The sequence below is a fragment of the Mustela putorius genome, unplaced genomic scaffold (assembly GCF_011764305.1).
Source record: "Mustela putorius furo isolate JIRA1106 unplaced genomic scaffold, ASM1176430v1.1 tig00000827_pilon_pilon_pilon, whole genome shotgun sequence".
In the NCBI taxonomy this organism is placed as follows: domain Eukaryota; kingdom Metazoa; phylum Chordata; class Mammalia; order Carnivora; family Mustelidae; genus Mustela; species Mustela putorius.
In genome coordinates, this window is record NW_025421489.1 from 388,506 (window position 1) to 410,282 (window position 21,777).

Genomic DNA, 21,777 nt, shown 5'->3' on the forward strand with positions numbered 1-21,777 from the left:
CTGACAAATCTAGGCCCTGTACTATAAACACTTCTATATACATCAATGAACTCTTTTAGTTACCACAATTCTAGAATGGAGAGGTTCAAAATATTAAGTGAGCTGCAGAACTTCCCGCAGGCCTTCTAAGTCCACTATCAGTGCTCGTGCACCAAACCGGAGCTCTTCTCCAGTGTAAATCATAAAGACAAAGGAAGCCTCATATTTCACATAAAATATCAATGGTAAATAAGGTAAAATTTATACAGCTCTTAGAAAAGTCATGAGAGGGACACCTGGGTGGCTCAGTTGGTTAAGCAGCTGCCTTCAGCTCAGGTCATGATCCCAGAGTCCTGGGATCGAGTCCCACATCGGGCTCCTTGCTCGGCGGGGAGCCTGCTTCTCCCTCTGCCTCTGCCTGCCATTCTGTCTGCCTGTGCTCAGTCTCTCTCCCTCTCTCTCTGATAAATAAATAAAATCTTTAAAAGAAAAAAAAAAAAAAAGAAAAGTCATGAGATTATTTGCTGCCGCAATAAATTTTTTTCCACATCATGATGTTTAAAATGGTAATAAATACAAAATAGGGAAAAACACTAAGCTATTTTATTAGGAATAAAATATTCATCAATAAATTATCATTAGCATATGATTATTTCAAAGGCACCTTATAATGAAATAGGATACTCCTTGGAGCAAATTGCTACTTTTCTCAAAAGTAAGAGACTAACATCCAAAATAAAGTCTCTGAACAGGCTATATACATTTCCTCCTGTTCATCAGCGGAAGTGTTAAGCTAAACTACTGAGAGAGAGGTGAGGAAATAACTGCAGAAAACTGAAACATATGTTGTTAGTTGCAACAGTTTTGAGCTTATGGTTATGGAAAATAAAAAAAGCCTCTCCCTTTGGATGAAGACATTAAGAATGTCACTATTTGATTCTTGCAGACAAATGCATTTAAATAAGAATATTACTTTATCCACAGGACCCAAAATGCCACTGACATTTATATATAGACATATCTATATATAGATAGATATATATGCTTTAAAAATCCTCTATGCTTTCCATGATCTGCAGTGTTGGTTTTAAAAATATACATATATATATGGATAAAATATATATATACAAAGACCCAAATACACACACACACACACACGGAGAAAAAAATACACACACAGAGAAAAAATAATAATTTTAGAAATCAAATATATATACATACAAAACATACACACATGTACTTCAAAATAACTAAAGAAAATACCCCAGAACTCCTTTTGTTATCCATTTCTATCTCCTTTTGTTTGCAAAGGTGATTGTTCAGAATTCCGTCTTGTAATATTCTGGCATCCTGTTCTCGACAAAGTTGTTTCTTAGTATCATTCCATTCTTCCACAACCTAAAGACATATTTTCATTAGGATTTTGGTTGATACCATTAAAAAAAAAAGTCAAAAGCTTAAGAGAACTTAAAAAAATGTTCAAAAGAAGTAGCCTTTTTAAATACAAGCACTTTTATCCTACACGAGTAACTCAAATTTTAACTTAAATGACAGCTACATTTGTCATAGAGTAAAAATACAGGTAGATGTAGTATGTGAAATAAAATTTCTTTACAAAACATTTAACTAGCTCAAACATAGTCTCAAGGTGATTTAGCCTCTATTTTAATATAAAAAATCCAAAACTGGGGTGTCTGGGTAGCTCAGTTGGTTAAGTGTCAAGTTGGTTAACTTGGTTTCAGCTCAGGTCATGATCTCAAGGTTTTTAAGATCCAACCCTGAGTCAGGCTCTGCACTCAGAGTCTGCTTGAGATTCTTATCCCTTCCTTTCCCTCCCCTTCTACACATTCCCATACTCATCCTCTCTCTCTAAAAATAAATAAAATCTTAAAAAAAAAAAAAAGCCAACATGCATATTTATCTCAATTTACCCTCCATCCCTTCATTCAGAAAATATACATAAGGTGTATATGAGAAGCCAAGAACTCCAATAAATTAATTATTTTAGCTATAAATATCATAGTTCCTTAGTATAAAACCAATTTTTAATCTATTTTATAACTAAGTAATATACATTAAATCAAAGGGATATTATAAATAATACTGATGGAAATATGCAACTTTTATCAGACTTACCTGATTGAAATCATTTTTTACAGTCCTCAGTTCCATATCTAGTGTTCTAAGATTAAGTTCAAGTTCTTGTTTCATTTCAACTTCTTTATTATATTGCTCTTCTTTTCTTATTAGTTGCTCCTGAATCTTTTCATATAACATTTCAGCATTTCTTCTTCTTTCTTTTTCTTGTTTTAAAGTAAATCTGCAAATAAATGTGCTTATTTTAAAATTTGTTTTGTAAACAATAAAAATCTCATGTTATGATCTCGTGCCACATATGCTGGTTTATTATCCAAATGAAATTTCTATGTACTCAATTTTTTTTCCTTTCTAGGGCTCATGTTTGTAATTTCTCACTTCAATCTCTTCCAAAAGATATATATATAGTTGAAAAGAAGCAATGAAAAAGCATTATGCTGCTTAGTACTAATATCTCTGGGAGACATCTCTAGGAGATATTGTAGGGAAAGGAATTTTTAAATTATTCAAGAAAGAATGGAAAATTATTGTTTTTTCCACATACTCGTAATTACTCCTCCATTAGAAAAGATAATTTAGTTACTATTTAAAAAGTACAGTTCTTGTTTATAAAAAAGTTATAATTTATTACAAGTAGATTGCTACTTCACGAAACATCACAGGTACAGCAGTGTAAAGATAGCATCTGTAGATGCATTTACACAACGTACACGGGCAGATTACTGTGATTCAGGACTAGGCTAGGGAGTCAAATATCTGTTGCCCTATGATTTTTATGTTTCTTCTTCTGCAATATTCTCAATTTACCTTGTTGATTATTATTCATTTCATTTTTTAAAAGATTTTATCTATTTATTTGAAGAGAGAACACAAAAAGGTGGAGTAGCAGGCAGAGGGAGAGGGAAAAGCAGGCTCCCCGCTGAGTAAGAAGCCCAATGGGGGACTCAATCCCAGCACCCCGGAATAGTGACCTGAGTCAAAGGCAGACACTTTTAAAGATTTTTCTTTATTTATCTGACAGAGATCACAAGTAGGCAGAGAGGCAGGCAGAGAGAGAGGAGGAAGCAGGCTCCCTGCAGTACAGAGAGCCCGATGTGGGGCTTGATCCGAGGACCCTGGGATCATGACCTGAGCCGAAGGCAGAGGCTTAACCCACTGAGCCACCCAGGTGCCCCAGGCAGACACTTAACCAACTGAGCCATCCAGGTGCCCCTGATCCGTTTTCTTTTTTTAAATTAACATATAATGTATTATTTTCTTCCCCTATTATCCATTTAATAAATCATTTGAAAACCCCTTTTATAACAACACAGGATATATATTAAGTAAATAATAAAGAGTAATATGTGTTTGCAGCATGGAGTTTTGAATTAATTTCATCAACATATAAGAGAGATGCTGAGAAAACTTAGCAGTAATCATTTTCTATTTCACCTTTTAATCACTGCATATGTTTAAAACTAGTTTTTAAAAATTTTTCTGTCTTGAGAAAAATGGCCATTTTATACTCCGTTGATGACCATAAAAATTAATATAAAATTCCCTGAGAACAATTTAAAAATAGGATCAAAGACCTTCTTTAAAAATTTTTATACTTTAAGTAAACAACACTACATTGAAGAATTTATTCCAAGTAACCAGAAATGTAGAAACAGATTTATATAAAAGACATTCCTTAAAGCATTAATTGAAGTATAGAAAATGGAGGGGGATCCAAAATTCAATTTGGTAAATAATGAGGTTTCCACATGGTGGATTTCTATATGGTCATTAAAATTGTGATCTGGAATATTCATTAAATTATTAAAAGTATTCACTGTTAAGAACTTGCTGTATTATTACGAAGAATCTCATACTTCACAATACTAAAGACATTTTCTTCCCTATAAAATCCCAGAAGGTAAGTTAGCAATTTCAAAACTTCTACGCATCTGTAGATAAAAGTAAATAATTCAAGGGGTGCCTGGCTGGCTCAACTGGTAGAACATGCGACTCTTGAGTTCAAGCCCCACATATATTGGGTGTGGAGCCTATTAAAAAAAAAAAAAGAAAAAGAAAATAGTTCAAGTATTTCCTTAAAACCAAGATATCATACCTCAAACTGCAGAGTTCTTGCTCCCATTCTACTTTTTGAAGCTCCAACTTCGATATCACTTCTTTTGTTTCTGACAGCTCCTTTTGTAGTCTATTAGCCTTATTTTCCATTTTTTTATTTTTTCTTTTAAGTTGTCCACAGTGATTTTTTTTAAGTTCTATTAATCTTTCATATGAAAGTACCGTATCCTGGATTTTCAGTAAACTGACAGAATCTATATCAGAGAAAAAACAAAAGCAAATAAAATATATAGGGCACCTGGGTGGCTCAGCTGGTTTAAGCATCTGGTTTCAGCTCAGGTCATAATCCCAGAGTTGTCCGATCAAGCCCTGCATCGGGCTCCACTCAGCATGGAGTCTGCTTGAGATTCTTTCCCCCTACCCTCCCTCCCCCTCTGTTCTCTCCCACTCTCCGGTCATGCTCTCTCTCCAATAAATTAGTTAAATATTTAAAAAAGAAAAAGAAATAAAATATATGAGTACTTCTTGCATATGAAGGACTATATGCTTTCACATCCACTCATTCATACATTAAACAAATATATATTGAATGATTTCAATATAAAATATATTACTGAGATGCCTGGGTGTCTCAGTTGGTTAAGCATCTGCCTTCAGCTCAGGTCATGATCTCAGGGTCCTAGGATCAAACACTACATTGGGCTCCCTACTCAGTGGAGAGTCTGCTTCTCCCCCTGCCTATGCCCCTCCCCCTGCTTATGCACTCTGTCTCTTAAATAAATAAAATTTTTTAAAAAGCAAAACATATTACACTAAGCTCTGCAGATCTCTGGCTTTTATTTAGCTTAAAGTCTAGTGAAGGAGAACACAATTATAAATTCAGATAGTTCCTATAATAAAAGAGTTCTATGACCACATAACATAACTTGATCTATGATAAGAAGGGAAGATTTCCCTGAGGAACTATTCTGAGAAATGAAGGAGGAGCAGGAAGCATGTGAGCAAACGAGGAAGGAGAGCATTAAAGACAGTCTACAGCATGTGCCAAAGTTCTATTGCAATCTGCTTCTGGCCAAGATGGAGTAACAGGTACTGATATATCTTCCTACCCAAAAAAAGCCAAACAAAAAACAGGTAAAATACACTTTAAAATCATTTTCAAGAAAAAGGAATTCAGGCAATGAAGGACAATGATCCCTGAAAACACAAGTTAGCCTAACACATACCTGAGCTCACTGCCTTGGGACAATTTCCAGGCCATGACACAGGTGAAAAAACTGAGATAGATTCTACCAGACTCCCCAAGTTCAGGTGATGAAACTGAGTCTGGTGAAACTAAGACAGATGAGACCAGAGGTCAAAGCACTGGCGAGAGAAAGCAGAACAAAGAAAGAATCCTGGAGATCAGAAGAGTAATAACCAATGCATGCACGTAAGGAAATTTCCTGTGACCAGAGGAAAGATCCATCTGGAAAGAGCAGAGGAAACCCTGCCTGGAGCTCATATGGCACCAGGGGCAGTATCTTATCCCCATTATCCATGCTGTAAAAACTCATAACCCGCAGCACAATGAATAGAGTAAGTAGGTCGTGCCTCAGCAGTGGGGAATTATGAGCTCTAGGCTGAACACTACTCTGGATTCACCTAACAATTCATAAGAGCAGGATGGGAAAGGATCAAACTGTTTGTCATTAACTGAGCTAGAACTCCAAAGAAAGCATAAAAAGGTAAGCAGAGGCATACAAGCTAATTTTTAAAAAACCAAATAGCACTTAGAGATGTAAATTATGTCAGACATGAAAAACACGTATTAGACAGTGGACTGAAATAAACACATATTAGACAGCTCAAAATAAAAGACTGAAATTTGACATCAGAAAACTGAGAAGGGATGCCTGGGTGGCTCAGTTGGTTAAGCAGCTGCCTTCGGCTCAGATCATGATCCCAGCGTCCTGGGATCGAGTCCCACATCAGGCTCCTTGCTCGGCAGGGAGCCTGCTTCTCCCTCTGCCTCTGCCTACCATTGTGTCTGCCTGTGCTCACTCTCTCCCCCTCTCTCTCTCTGATAAAATAAATAAAACCTTTAAAAAAAAAAAAAAAGAAAAGAAAACTGTGAGAAAACTTCAAGTAGCTAATATACAATTCCCCAAAGAGGCAGAGGAAAGGAACTAGAAAAAACATTCGAAGAAAAAATGACGGGGCACCTGAGTGGATTCGTCAGTGGGCATATGTCTTCAGCTCAGGTCATGATCTCATGATCTCAGGGTCCTAGGATCAAGCCCAGTGTTGGACTCCCCGATTACAGGGGAGTCTGCCTATCCCTCTTCTTCTGCCCCTCCCCCCTGGCTCCTGCACTCTCTCTCTCCCTCCTTCTCTCTCTCCAATAAATGAATAAAATCTTTAAAAAAAAGAAAAGAAAAAATGGCCAAAAACTTTCTAAACTTAATGAAAACTATAAACCCACAGATCCAGAAGGATCTGGCAAAGGAAGTAAACCTTTATAATTTTCTTAAACGACATATGATGTGTTATAACATTACTAGATGGAGGACTATGAGGCTTAAGTCATATACTTTAGGTTCTAATCACCAAAATAGCAAAACTAAAGAGTTATAGCTAGTAAGCAAAATACATACATACATATACATACATAAATAAAACTAAATCATAAAAATTACTTGATTAATCCAAAAGAAATCAGAAAAAGAAGAGAATGGAATGAAGATCGGAAAGGACAAATTGAAGTCAAACAACATGATGACAGATTCAAATTAACTACATCAATAATCACATTAAATGAAAATGGTCTAAAAGCCTCAATGAAAAGGTAGACTGTCAAAATGGATAAAAAAGGAAGACCCAGTTGGGACGCCTGGGTGGCTCAGTTGGTTAAGCAGCTACCTTCGGCTCAGGTCATGATCCCAGCGTCCTGGGATCGAGTCCCACATTGGGCTCCTTGCTCCGCAGGGAGCCTGCTTCTCCCTCTGACTCTGCCTTCCACTCTGTCTGCCTATGCTCGCTCTCACTCGCTCTCTCTCTGACAAATAAATAAATAAAATCTTTAAAAAAAAAAAAAAAAAAGGAAGACCCAGCTATCTGCCACCTATAAAAAATGCACTTTAATTGTAAAAACTACAAACGTGTTAAGAGGCCAGAAATATAACTGACCACACGAACACTTGGCAAAAGAAAGCTGAGCCTGAGCGGTTACATTAATACCAGACAAAATAGATTTCGAAGCAAAAAACATCAGTGGCAATAAATAAGTTCATTTAATAATGATAAAAGGGTCAACTAAAGGAAGCATAATAAACCTAAATGTTTATGCATCTATTAATAGGTTCAAAATACATAAAGTAAAAATTGACAGAACTTCAGAGAAACAAGCAAATTCACAATTACAGTCTGAGATTTCAGTAGGCAGAAAATCAGCAAGGACATAGTAGACTTGAATGCCACCATTCTTCTCAAGCATCCATGGAACACTTGCCGAAAAAGACTATATTCTGGGTCATAAAATAAATTATAATAAAAGGAGTAAGTCAAAAGAACTAAAGTCATAAGAGTGTGTTTTGTGATCACAAAGAAATCAAATTAGAAATCAAGAATAAAAATATCTCTGGAGAATACTCAAATATTTGCAAACAAATTAACACACATCTAAATAAACCCTGGGTCAGGGAGCCTGGGTGGCTCAGTCAGTTATGTGTCTGTCTTCGGCTCAGGTCATGATCTCAGGGTCCTGGAATCAAGCCCCAACTGGGTTCCCTGCTTAGAGGGGAGTCTGCTTCCCCCCAGCTCATGTTCGCTCTCTCTCTCTCTCTCTAAAATAAATAAAATCTTTAAATAACCCCTGGGTCAAAGAGGTAAAGAAAAAAGAAATTAGAAAATATTCTGAACTGAATGGAAATGAACTTATAACACATTAGAATTTCTGGAATCCTGCAATAGCAGCACTCACATGAACATTTATAGCACTAAATGTATGTACTAAAAAAGAAGAAAAGTCTCAAACTGATGACCTCTAGCTCCACCTTAAAAAATTAGTAAAACAGTAGTTTAAAAAAGTTTGATAAACTTTGGTTATGTAGAAAATTTTGACAGAATGTTTTAAGAAGCTACTAAAACTAATAAGTAAACTTACCAAGTTCAAGAATAAACCTGGACCCATACCCTGTATCATAAATTTAAAAAGAATTCAAAATGGGGGCACCTGCATGGCTTAGTCAGTTAAGTGACTGCCTTCGGCTCAGGTCATGACAGGTCCTGGGATCGAGTCCCATGTCCAGCTCTCTGCTCAGCAGGGAGCCTGGTTCTCCCTCTCCCTCAGCCTGCCATTCCCCCTGCTCATGCTCTCTCTCTCTGTCAAATAAATAAATAAATCTTAAAAAAAAAAAGAATACAAACTGGATCTCATGGATCACAGATCTAAATGTAAGATCTAAAACAATAAAACTTTGTTCTTCAACTGCAAAACTTCTAAAAGAAAGCATGAGAGAAAACCTCTGACCTAATGTTAGGCAAAGATTTCTCAGATAGGAACACCAAAAGCAAAAATCCATAAAAGAACAAAGGTAGAAACTGGACTTCATCAAAAAGAAAAACGGCTCTTCCAAAGATACTGCTGAGAAATGAAAAGTCACAGACTGGGAGAAAATATTTGCAAAAAAATTACAGGTGATAAATGAACTATCTAGAATATGTATATCTATGTATATCTAGAATATAAAAAGAATTCTCAAAACTCAACAGGTAAGAAAGTCTAATTTTTAAAATGACAAAGGATTTGGACAGTTCAAAGAAGATAAACAGATAGCAAATAAGCCCACAAAGATATGCTCAACATCGTAAGTTATTAGGGAAATGTCTATTAAAACCATAATGATACATATACTATAGACCCATTGGAACATCAAAGATTTAAAAAACTGACAATACTAAGTGTTCATGAATATATAGGGAGAAATCAGAACTCTCAGACATTGCTGGTGGGAACTGAAAATGGTGCAACTACTTTAGAAAACCATTCGGCAGTTTCATAATGAGGGAATACAAAGAGACATGAGACTTAAGGGTTATTACCTGTCTGAATTACAGTTATGGTTCATATGCATATACATATGTCAAAACTATCAAATTATACACTTCATACATGTGCAGTTGCCCTAACTTAAGCTGTTAAGGAGGAAAAGCTCTATTATAAGAAAAAATATCTAAAACAGTGGCTGAGATACAGACAGAAGGATATGAAAGATGAAGCTGAAAATTGTGGTCTTTCACCCTAGAACGATGAGAAGTAATAGCTAAGCTTTAAGCAAGTGGGTCATGTGATGAAATATAAATTTTTAAAAATATATGGTAACTATGGTTGCAGAGTAGACCAAGATTCTGGGAGGTGGAATGACAGGGAAAACAGTCCTGAGGTTGTTTCAGTATTCTAGGACAAATATAGTGGTAACCTGACCTTGGGTGAAGGCACAGAAGAGGAGAGTTTAACACATATCAGGTGTGCCATTCCCATGACGAAAAACACAGTGGAAATTACAGCTCTTTGGCTATAAGTATTCAACATTTCTCTATTTTCATATAAAATGTATTTCTGAGATGAGTAGCTCTATAACACATCAGTGTTGTATGGTACAGCACTAGAAAAAAGTGCACATATTACTATAGTAATGTACATACAAAGGCTTCACAATGGTCTTACCTTTACAATCCATGCCATGCTGCTCAATTAGCGACATGCAAATCATATAATTAGAGCAAGGCATGTGGAAATCCTCTGAAATTGTTTCAGATGACGGAGTTAAGTCATCAAGGTCATCCACAGAATCAATTTGCTTTTTGACCTACAAATAAATAATACTACTTCAAAATGTCCCCTAAATATTGATAAAATATAGTAAGTGTAGAGAGATTAGATAAACAGCCGTATCTTTTTATAAGAGCAAAGAAAAGGTACTTTCAAAAGGACTGATTTTTATCAAAACGACCTTTATCAGTAACTAGTGTTTCTGAACAACTTTTTCAAAGTAAATATCTGTACAACAAAGGCAGATGTTCTCTTTTTTTACTATACCATTCCGAAAGTGATTTTTTACCATGGAATAATATTTCTGATAAACATGATTTGTGGTGCGAAAACAATGAATACTGTTAGCTGAAAAGAAATAAAAATAGGGGCGCCTGGGTGGCTCAGTGGGTTAAAGCCTCTGCCTTCAGCTCAGGTCATGATCTCAGGGTACGGGGATTGAGCCCCGCATCGGGCTCTCTGCTCAGTGGGGAGCCTGCTTCTGTTCCTCTCCTGCCTGCCTCTCTCCCTACTTGTGATCTGTCAAATAAATAAATAAAATCTTTTTAAAAATAAATAAATAAAAATAAAAATAAATAAATAAATGAATGAATAAATAAAAGAATTACCTACTGATGCTAAAAAAACATAATAAAATAAAAATTTAAAAATTAATAAATGAAATAAAATTGTGTGTGTGTGTGTATTTTTTTTTACCTCTTCCTCTTCACTAGATGTTTTCTTTCCAGGTCTAAAAAAAAAAAAATTCTTTTCAGGCAAATATTAAATACTTAAAATACAAAGAATATCTAAATCATATCTATATTATTAATAATCTTAACAGAGCATTAAATTTAGATCAAACAGACAAAAAGCAAAGGAAAATCATAATGTTACATGCATTATTTGATACGAAGAAATATACCACATTTTTTGTTGTCATTTTCAATAAAAACAAGTTTTTACTGGCTCTAAAAACTATTTGAGAAGTGCAAGTTAAGCTCTTATATGAATGAAATCCTTTTTTAATAATCATGATATTAGTGTTTTGAGGATCTACTGTGTAAATACTATGCATTATTATGAAAACTTTAAATGTTTTAAAGGTATTTTAAACCTCACAATAATCTTATAAATGGAGGTAATTATATTAGGTATTTTACACAGGAAGAAAATGAGGCACAGAAAAAAGTAACTTCCCAAAGCCAGTGCAGGTGGTCAGGAGTAGACCCAGAATTCAAATCCAGGAAATGTGCCTTCAAAACACATGTTTTACAGTATGTGATGAAAGTAATATTTAAGTGTTTTTTAAGTATCTGATAGCAAATGAATCTTTAGTATACCATTTTAGCTATAATTGTAAATAATAATTCAAGGATGTCCCTTTGGCTATTCGAGGTCTTTTCTGGTTCCATATAAATTTTAGCATTATTTGTTCCATTTCTTTGAAAAAGATGGATGGTACTTTGATAGGAATTGCATTAAATGTGTAGATTGCTTTAGGTAGCATAGACATTTTCACAATATTTATTCTTCCGATCCAGGAGCATGGAACATTTTTCCATTTCTTTGTGTCTTCCTCAATTTCTTTCATGAGTACTTTATAGTTTTCTGAGTATAGATTCTGTGTCTCTTTGGTTAGGTTTATTCCTAGGTATCTTATGGTTTTGGATGCAATTGTAAATGGGATTGACTCCTTAATATCTCTTTCTTCTGTCTTGCTGTTGGTGTAGAGAAATGCAACTGATTTCTGTGCATTGATTTTATATCCTGACACTTTACTGAATTCTTGGATAAGTTCTAGCAGTTTTGGAGTGGAGTCTTTTGGGTTTTCCACATATAGTATCATATCATCTGCAAAGACTGATAGTTTGACTTCTTCTTTTCCGATTTGGATGCCTTTAATTTCCTTTTGTTGTCTGATTGCTGAGGCTAGGACCTCTAGTACTATGTTGAATAGCAGTGGTGATAATGGACATCCCTGCCGTGTTCCTGACCTTAGCGGAAAAGCTTTCAGTTTTTATCCATTGAGAATGATATTTGCGGTGGGTTTTTCATAGATGGCTTTGATGATATTGAGGTATGTGCCCTCTATCCCTACACTTTGACGAGTTTTGATCAGGAAGGGATGCTTTGTCAAATGCTTTTTCAGCATCTATTGAGAGTATCATATGGTTCTTGTTCTTTCTTTTATTGATGTGTTGTATCACATTGACTGATTTGCGGATGTTGAACCAACCTTGCAGCCCTGGAATAAATCCCACTTGGTCGTGGTGAATAATCCTTTTAATGTACTGTTGAATCCTATTGGCTAGTATTTTGGTGAGTATTTTCGCATCTGTGTTCATCAAGGATATCGGTCTATAGCTCTCTTTTTTGGTGGGATCCTTGTCTGGTTTTGGGATCAAGGTGATGCTGGCCTCATAAAATGAGTTTGGAATTTTTCCTTCCATTTCTATTTTTTGGAACAGTTTCAGGAGAATAGGAATTAGTTCTTCTTTAAATGTTTGGTAGAATTCCCCCGGGAAGCCGTCTGGCCCTGGGCTTTTGTTTGTTTGGAGATTTTTAATGACTGTTTCAATCTCCTTACTGGTTATGGGTCTGTTCAGGCTTTCTATTTCTTCCTGGTTCAGTTTGTGGTAGTTTATATGTTTCTAGGAATGCATCCATTTTCTTCCAGATTGTCAAATTTATTGCCGTAGAGTTGCTCATAGTATGTTCTTATAATAGTTTGTATTTCTTTGGTGTTAGTTGTGATCTCTCCTCTTTCATTCATGATTTTATTTATTTGGGTCCTTTCTCTTTTCTTTTTGATAAGTCAGGTCAGGGGTTTATCAATTTTATTAATTCTTTCAAAGAACCAGCTCCTAGTTTCATTGATTTGTTCTATTGTTTTTTTTTTGGTTTCTATTTCATTGATTTCTGCTCTGATCTTTATGATTTCTCTTCTTCTGCTGGGCTTAGGGTTTCTTTCTTGTTCTTTCTCCAGCTCCTTTAGGTGTAGGGTTAGGTTGTGTACCTGAGACCTTTCTTGTTTCTTGAGAAAGGCTTGTACCGCTATATATTTTCCTCTCAGGACTGCCTTTGTTGTGTCCCACAGATTTTGAACCGTTGTATTTTCATTATCATTTGTTTCCATGATTTTTTTCAATTCTTCTTTAATTTCCTGGTTGACCCATTCATTCTTTAGAAGGATACTGTTTAGTCTCCATGTATTTGGGTTCTTTCCAAACTTCCTTTTGTGGTTGAGTTCCAGCTTTAGAGCATTGTGGTCTGAAAATATGCAGGGAATGATCCCAATCTTTTGATACCGGCTGAGTCCTGATTTAGGACCGAGGATGTGATCTATTCTGGAGAATGTTCCATGTGCACTAGAGAAGAATGTGTATTCTGTTGCTTTGGGATGAAATATTCTGAATATATCTGTGATGTCCATCTGGTCCAGTGTGTCGTTTAAGGCCTTTATTTCTTTGCTGATCTTTTGCTTGGATGACCTGTCCATTTCAGTGAGGGGAGTGTTAAAGTCCCCTACTATTATTGTATTATTGTCGAGGTGTTTCTTTGATTTTGTTATTAATTGGTTTATATAGTTGGCTGCTCCCACGTTGGGGGCATAGATATTTAAAATTGTTAAATCTTCTTGTTGGACAGACCCTTTGAGTATGATATAGTGTCCTTCCTCGTCTCTTATTATAGTCTTTGGCTTAAAATCTAATTGATCTGATATAAGGATTGCCACTCCTGCTTTCTTCTGATGTCCATTAGCATGGTAAATTCTTTTCCACCCCCTCACTTTAAATCTGGAGGTGTCTTTGGGCTAAATGAGTTTCTTGGAGGCAACATATAGATGCGTTTTGTTTTTTTTATCCATTCTGATACCCTGTGTCTTTTGATTGGGGCATTTAGCCCATTAACATTCAGGGTAACTATTGAGAGATATGAATTTAGTGCCATTGTATTGCCTGTAAGGTGACTGTTACTGTATATGGTCTCTGTTCCTTTCTGATCTACCACTTGTAGGCTCTCTCTTTGCTTAGAGGACCCCTTTCAATATTTCCTGTAGAGCTGGTTTGGTATTTGCAAATTCTTTCAGTTTTTGTTTGTCCTGGAAGCTTTTAGTCTCTCCTTCTATTTTCAATGATAGCCTAGCTGGATATAGTATTCTCGGCTGCATGTTTTTCTCATTTAGTGCTCTGAAAATATCATGCCAGCTCTTTCTGGCCTGCCAGGTCTCTGTGGATAAGTCAGCTGCCAATCTAATATTTTTACCATTGTATGTTACAGACTTCTTTTCCCGGGCTGCTTTCAGGATTTTCTCTTTGTCACTGAGACTTGTAAATTTTACTATTAGGTGATGGGGTGTGGGCCTATTCTTATTGATTTTGAGGGGCGTTCTCTGAACCTCCTGAATTTTGATGCTCATTCCCTTTGCCATATTGGGGAAATTCTCCCCAATAATTCTCTCCAGTATACCTTCTGCTCCCCTCTCTCTTTCTTCTTCTTCTGGAATCCCAATTATTCTAATGTTGTTTCGTCTTATGGTGTCACTTATCTCTCAAATTCTCCCCTCGTGGTCCAGTAGCTGTTTGTCCCTCTTTTGCTCAGCTTCTTTATTCTCTGTCATTTGGTCTTCTATATCACTAATTCTTTCTTCTGCCTCATTTATCCTAGCAGTGAGAGCCTCCATTTTTGATTGCACCTCATTAATAGCTTTTTTGATTTCAACTTGGTTAGATTTTAGTTCCTTTATTTCTCCAGAAAGGGCTTTTATATCTCTTGAGAGGGTTTCTCTAATATCTTCCATGCCTTTTTCGAGCCCGGCTAGAACCTTGAGAATTGTCATTCTGAACTCTAGATCTGACATATTACCGATGTCTGTATTGATTAGGTCCCTAGCCTTCGGTACTGCCTCTTGTTCTTTTTTTGTGTTGAATTTTTACGTCTTGTCATGTTGTTCAGATAATAGTAGATGAAGGGGCAAGTAAAATACTAAAAGGGTGGCAACAACCCCAGGAAAATATGCTTTAACCAAATTAGAAGAGATCCAAAATCGTGAGTGGGGAGAAAGAGGATAAAAAGAGGTTCAAAAAGGAAGAAAGAAAAAAAAAGCAAAAAGAAAAAAAAAAGAAAGAAAAGAAAAGAATTTTTTAAAAAAGAAAACACCTAAGAAAAATGTAAAAAAGAAAAAATATATATATATATTAGATAAACTAGTAAAAAATCGTTAAAAAGAAAAAGGTAACAGTTAAAAAAAAATTTTACCTGAAGGCGAGAAAAAAAAAATGAAAAAGAAAAAATTAAATTAACTGCAAGACTAAAAAAAATCACAGGAAAAAAGCCATGAGTTCCGTGCTTGGCTTTCTCCTCCTCTGGAATTCTGCTGCTCTCCTTGGAATTGAAACCGCACTCCTTGGTAGGTGAACTAAGGATGTTAACCAATTTTTTTAAATAAAAAGACTCCATACATACACAATATTGAAAATCTACTTTCAAACAACTAAAGATTTGCTTCTTCTAAAGAAGTTGATCAATGGGCATTCATATATTCATTCAACTGTTTATTCACGAACATACATTTAGTGAGCACACTATATATGTGCCAACGACACTGTTGGCACAGGAATCATGGCTTTTGTAATTTAGAACTTTATAAAACAAAAGTAATAATCTATGACAGATTAATAGTTTATTTTTCAATTATAAATAAAATCTTTCCCCTTCCCCCAGAATCTAAACAAATATTAAGTTAATATAAGCAGACACTTCAAAGTATCTAATAAAACCATAGCTATTCATGATACTGTCAAAGGCACTGAATATCTAAAATTATCAAGGAATGATTAGTTCTATTCAGAATGGCCTATGGTTTGTATACTTACTATTATACGTATATTTTAAAATCAACAAATGATAGTATATGCATATTCAATTATATGAGAATACTCCACTATGGAACCAATTCTGAATAAACAACTTCTTCACACAAAAGTACATGAATAGGGGGCGTCTGGGTGGCTCAATGGGTTAAGCCTCAGTGGGTTCAGGTCATGATCCCGGGGTCCTGGGATCGAGACCCACATCGGTCTCTCTGCTCAGCAGGGAGCATGCTTCCCATCCTCTCTCTCTGCCTGCCTCTCTCTCTCTGCCTGCCTCTCGGCCTACTTGTGATCTCTCTCTGTCAAATAAATTTTAAAAAAAAGTACATGAATAGGAGTACTAAGGACAATTACTATATAATCTTTAAAAGAATATAATACAATCAATAAGCTTTGTAACACTTGGAAATGTGAACAAAATTAAAACAAATAACCATGTCTATCACTATTGGATCATTTCCAGGAGCATACAAATGTACTCTAAAAGCTCCCATCTTAGGGGCGCCTGGGTGGCTCAGTGGGTTAAGCCGCTGCCTTTGGCTCAGGTCATGATCTCAGGGTCCTGGGATCGAGCCCCACATCGGGCTCTCTGCTCAGCAGGGAGCCTGCTTCCCTTCCTCTCTCTCTGCCTGCCTCTCTGCCTACTTGTGATCTCTCGCTGTCAAATAAGTAAATAAAATCTTTAAAAAAAAAAAGCTCCCATCTTAAAATTAAAAAATAGAGAAAATTCCTTTGAACTCCACAGTCTTTTTCAGTTATCATCCATTTCTCTATTACCTTTCCCCATAAAAATTCTCTAAGGAGGGTCTCCTGGGTGACTCAGTGGGTTAAAGCCTCTGCTTTCAGCTCAGGTCATGATCCCAGGGTCCTGGGATCAAGCCCCACATCGGGCTCTCTGCTCAGCAGGGAGCCTGCTTCCCCCTCCTCTCTCTCTGCCTGCCTCTCTGCCTACTTGTGATCTCCATCTGTCAAATAAATAAATAAAACCTTAAAAAAATTCTCGAGGGAGTTCTTTATACTTATTGATTACAGTCCAGCATCCACGGTGACTGTTGAAACTGCTCCTTGTCAAAATCACTTGTCCTCATCTTAACCTTTCAAGCAATGTGTCTGATATACTTGAGTATTTCTTGTCTTCTCCTATCCCTACACTATAGCATTTTATTTCCATAAAAAGTAATCAGTGTTAAAATTCCTTCAGAGGAAAATAAAGAATTTGTAGATTTTACCTTCCTTCATCCTGATCCATTCCACTTGAAGTGCTGTCATCATTCATTTGTAGTGGACGAGAAGTTAGAGAAGGGGCTTTCTCAAACCTTGGTATAATCACAGATTCTTTTGATGTTTGTTTTTCTTTTTCCCCTTTCATTAATTCCTTTGTATCCAAAGCAGGATCACTATTTTTAAAAATCGAGTTAAAATATCCATTAAAAAGCCAATGTTTTCAGGTGCCAGGTGGCTCAGTTGGTTAAGCCACTGCCTTTGGCTCAGGTCATGATCCCAACGCCCCAGGATCAAGTCCCATATCAAGCTCTCAGTTCCACAGAGAGTCGGCTTCTCCCTATGACCATTCCCCCTCTCCTGCTCTCTCTTTCTCTCTCTCTCTCTCTCAAATAAACACTCAACCATTCTCTGGTACCATACGCAAAGATAAACTCAAAATGGATAAAAGACCTGAATGTAAGTCAGGAATCTATCAAAATCCTAGAGGAGAACATAGGCAGTAACCTCTTCGACATCGGCCACAGCAACTTCTTTCAAGACAGGTCTCCAAAGGCAAAGGAAACAAAAGCAAAAATGAACTTCATCATTTCACCAAAAATGGGACTTCATCAAAATCAAAACTTCTGCGCAGCAAAGGAAACAGCCAACAAAACAAAGAAACAACCCACGGATTGGGAGAAGATATTCACAAATGACACTACAGATAAAGGGCTGATTTCCAAGATCTATAAAGAACTCCTCAAACTTAACACACACAAGACAGATAATCACTTCAAAAAATGGGCAGAAGACATGAACAGACACTTCTCCAAAGAAAACATACAAATGGCTAACAGACACATGAAAAATGTTCATCATCACTAGCCATCAGGGAGATTCAAGCCAAAACCACATTGAGATACCACCTTATACCAGTTAAAAGGGCCAAAATCAACAAGACAGTAAACAATAAGTGTTGGAGAAGATGTGGAGAAAGGGAAACCCTGTTAAATTGTTGGTAGGAATGCAAGTTGGTGCAGCCAATTTGGAGAACAGTGTGGAGATTCCTTAAGAAATTAAAAATAGAGCTTCCCTAGGACCCTGCAATTGCACTACTGGGTATTTACCCCAAAGATACAGATGTAGTGAAAAGAAGGGCCATCTGTACTCCAATGTTCATAGCAGCAATGGCCACAATCACCAAACTGTGGAAAAGAGCCAAAAAGCCCTTCAACAGATGAATGGATAAAGAAGATGTGGTCCATATATACGATGAAATATTACACCTCCATCAGAAAGGGTGAATACCCAATGTTTGTATCAACATGGACAGGACTGGAGGATATTATGCTGAGTGAAATAAGTCAAGCAGAGAGGGTCAATTATATGGTTTCACTTACTTGTGGAGCACAAGGAATAACATGAAGGACATTGGGAGATGGAGAGGAAAAATGAGTTGGAGGAAATCAGAGGGGGGACAAACCATGAGAGCAGTGGATTCTGAGAAATAAACTGAAGATTTTGGAGGGTTGGGGTGGGGGGTTGGTTGAGCCTGATGGTGGGTATTAAGGAGGGCACATATTGCATGGAGCACTGGGTGTGGTCCATAAACAATGAATCTTGTAGTACTGGAAAAAAATTAAATTTAAAAAAATCTTTTAAAAAAAATTTTAAAAAGCCAATGTTTTCTAATAATTTTACTGGCAAAGAATTTTAAAAAAACAATTTTTTGTAAAATTCTGCTATCCATCTCAATTCACTTATTACTTCACAGAACAGTTATCAAGTCCAGCCATATGTAAGAAAATACACATCCCTTGCTTCAAAGTCAGATAAATACACAATTACAATACAATGTCTTTGTGGTGACAAAATGGCTGTGGACCTCTTTGTAGGAGCTGTGGAACCAAGCACCATTAACAAGGGACCTAGGAAAATTCTTGTCTACCCATGCATCAGATAACAGGCACACTCACTAGAGTCCCAGCTGTGGACTCAGCAATACATACAGCCATACACTGGCTCCAGCCCCTTCCTCTCAACCACATCTAGGAGCCCCTGGAAAACACTGTCTTAGATAATCACCCATTGAAGAGAGGGTCTTTTTGGAAAACCAGATTTCATACAGTAAAGTTCCAGCACACCACCAGAGCAAAAAAAAAAAAAAACAAAAACAAAAACAAACAAACAAAAAAAAAATCGGGTTTGGACACGTAGTCATTAAAGACTACTTCAAATGCAAAGACAGCAATGTAAAACTTCAAAGAATATAAAAAGTCAAGGAAATATGATACCATGAAATGATCACAATAATCTTCCAGTAATTGATCTCAAACACATGAAGATCAATAGTTTATCCAAAAAAGAGTTCAAAATAGCAGTTTTAAGGAAACTCAGTGAGCTACAAGAAAACACAAAAAGCCAATTCAGGGGCGCCTGGGTGGCTCAGTCTGTTAAGCGCCTGACCTTTGATTTTGTTTCAGGTCATGATCGCAAGGTCATGAGATCCACCCCTGCATCGGGCTTATGCTCAGTTCATAGTCTGCATGTCCCTCTCCCTCTGCTACTCGCCTGGCTCACACACATGCTCTAAAATAAATAAATAAATAAACAAACAAAATCTTTCAAAAAAAAAAAAAGCCAGTTTAATAAAGTGAGAAAAATACTAGATGAACAAAATGAGAAGTTAATGAAGAGTTGGAAGGGCACCTGGGTGGTTCAGTCAGTTAAGTGTCTGACTCTTGGTTTCAGCCCAGGTCATGACCTCAGGGTTGTGGGATCAAGCCCCAGGTCTGCTTGACATTCTCTCTCCTTCTCTCTATCCCTCCCCCAATTTGATCTCTTTCGCTTTCTCTCTCGAATAAATAAAATATGTACTTTTTTAAAAAAGAGCTGGAAATAGTTAAAAAAGAACTACAAAATTCTGGAGCTGAATAATACAGTGAATGAAATGAAAAAAAGCAATAGAAATCACTGACAGGGGGCACCTGGGTGGCTCAGTTGGTTAAGCGTCTGCCTTCAGCTCCCATCATGATTTCAGGGTCCTTGGATCCAGCCCGGCATCAGGCTCCCTGCTTCCCCCTCTTTCTCTGCCTGCCTCTCTGCCTACTTGTGATCTTTCTCTCTGTGTCAAACAAATAAAAATAAAATCTTTTAAAAAAGAGAGAAAAAAGAAAAGAAATCATTGAGATGAAAATGCATCCAAAAAAACTACTGTGAATTTAACGTTTTTAAATTTTAAAACTTTCAAATTATCCAATCAGTGGAGAACAAAGAAAAAAGAAAGAAAAAGAGTGAGAAATGCCTATGTGACTACGGGATACCACTAAAAGAAACAACTTGTAAATTACTGCAGTACCGGAAGGAGAAGAGAGGGAGAAAAAGACATAAGGCTTAAAGAAGTCATGGGTAAGAACTCTCAAACTTGGAGAAACATTTGGAATCCAAGTTTTTGAAGCTCAGTCATCAAATAAATTCAACGTAAAGAGATTTTCTCCAAAACACATTATAATAAAACTGTTGAAAATAAAAATCAAAGAGAGAATCACAAAAGCAGCAAGAGAAAAGAATCCTGTCACCTACAAGTGAACCCCCATAAGGCTATTAGCAATTTCTCAGCAGAAACCTTACATACCAGGAGAAGAATGGGAGTGTATCTTCCAAAATGCTGAGAGAGGGGTATCTGGGTGGCTCAGTGGGCTGGGCCTCTGCCTTCAGCTCAGGTCATGATCTCAGGGTCCTGGGATTAAGCCCACATTGGGCTCTCTGCTCAGTGGGGAGCGTCCTTCCCCCGCTCTCTAGGCCTCCTGTTCTGCCTACTTGTGATCTCTTTCTCTTTGTCAAATAAATAAATCAAATCGTTAAAAAATAATGCTGAGAGAAAAGAACTGCCAACCAAGAATACTTTACTGAGCAAAATTATCCTACAGAAATCAAATCAAATCTGTAAGTTTGATAAATATTAACAGAATGAAAAAAAAATTATATGATCATCTCAATATATGCAGAAAAAACATTTGACAAAATTCAACATCTTTTCATGATAAACACTCTCAATAAAGTGGGTACCAAAGTATCATACCTGAACATAATTAAGGCCACATACAAAAACCCACAGCTAACATCATTCTCAGTGGCAAAACACTGAAAGTTTTTCCTCTAAGTTCAAGAATAAGACAAAGGTGTCCAATTTACCACTCGTATTCAATATCAGACTAGATAAAAAAATGAAAGGCATCCAGATCAGAAAAGAAGAAATCAAACTGTCATTGTCTGCAGAGGATATGATCTTACATATAGAAAATCCTGAAGACACCACCAAAAAGCTGTTAAAACTAGCAAAGATGAAGCATACAAAATCTACATATACAAATCCGTTACATTTCTATACATGAACCAAAAAAATCTGAAAAAGAAATTTTAAAATGCCATTCACAAAAGCATCAAAAAGAACAAAATACTTAGGAATAAATTTAACCAATGAGGTGAAAGATATATACACTAAAACTATGAGACTTTGATAAAAGAAATATCAGATACACAAATAGGAAGATAGCTCATTATTTATGGATTAGAAAAATCAACACTAAATATCTTATGACTCAAAGCCACTCGTAGATTCAACGCAATCCCTGTCAAAATTCCAGTAATGTTTTTCAGAGAAATAGGAAAATGAATCCTTAAATTTACATGGAACAAAAAACACCCCAAATAAGCAATCAATCCTGGGAAAGAACAAAGCTGGAAGCACCACACTTCCTGTTTTCAAACTGTTAC

At 36.3% G+C, this 21,777-nt stretch overlaps 1 protein-coding gene across 7 annotated transcripts in view; it reads right to left on the reverse strand.

The window, feature by feature from the left end:
• LOC101678988 (ankyrin repeat domain-containing protein 26) overlaps positions 1 to 21,777 on the reverse strand; it is a 173,857-nt gene that overhangs the window by 61,412 nt on the left and 90,668 nt on the right. For 6 of the 7 annotated variants that reach the window (XR_006608096.1, XM_045084945.1, XM_045084948.1 and 3 more), the window contains 6 exons: positions 17,028 to 17,195; positions 10,640 to 10,673; positions 9,839 to 9,980; positions 4,172 to 4,385; positions 2,116 to 2,299; positions 1,243 to 1,377 (listed from right to left, as the gene is read on the reverse strand). Coding sequence is in view for 6 of the 7 variants with exons in the window: in XM_045084945.1 (XP_044940880.1) it covers positions 1,243 to 1,377; positions 2,116 to 2,299; positions 4,172 to 4,385; positions 9,839 to 9,980; positions 10,640 to 10,673; positions 17,028 to 17,195 (877 nt within the window). In the remaining variant the exon portion in view is untranslated. The remainder of the gene's footprint in view (positions 1 to 1,242; positions 1,378 to 2,115; positions 2,300 to 4,171; positions 4,386 to 9,838; positions 9,981 to 10,639; positions 10,674 to 17,027; positions 17,196 to 21,777) is intronic. The other variant, XM_045084946.1, reaches the window with a different exon arrangement.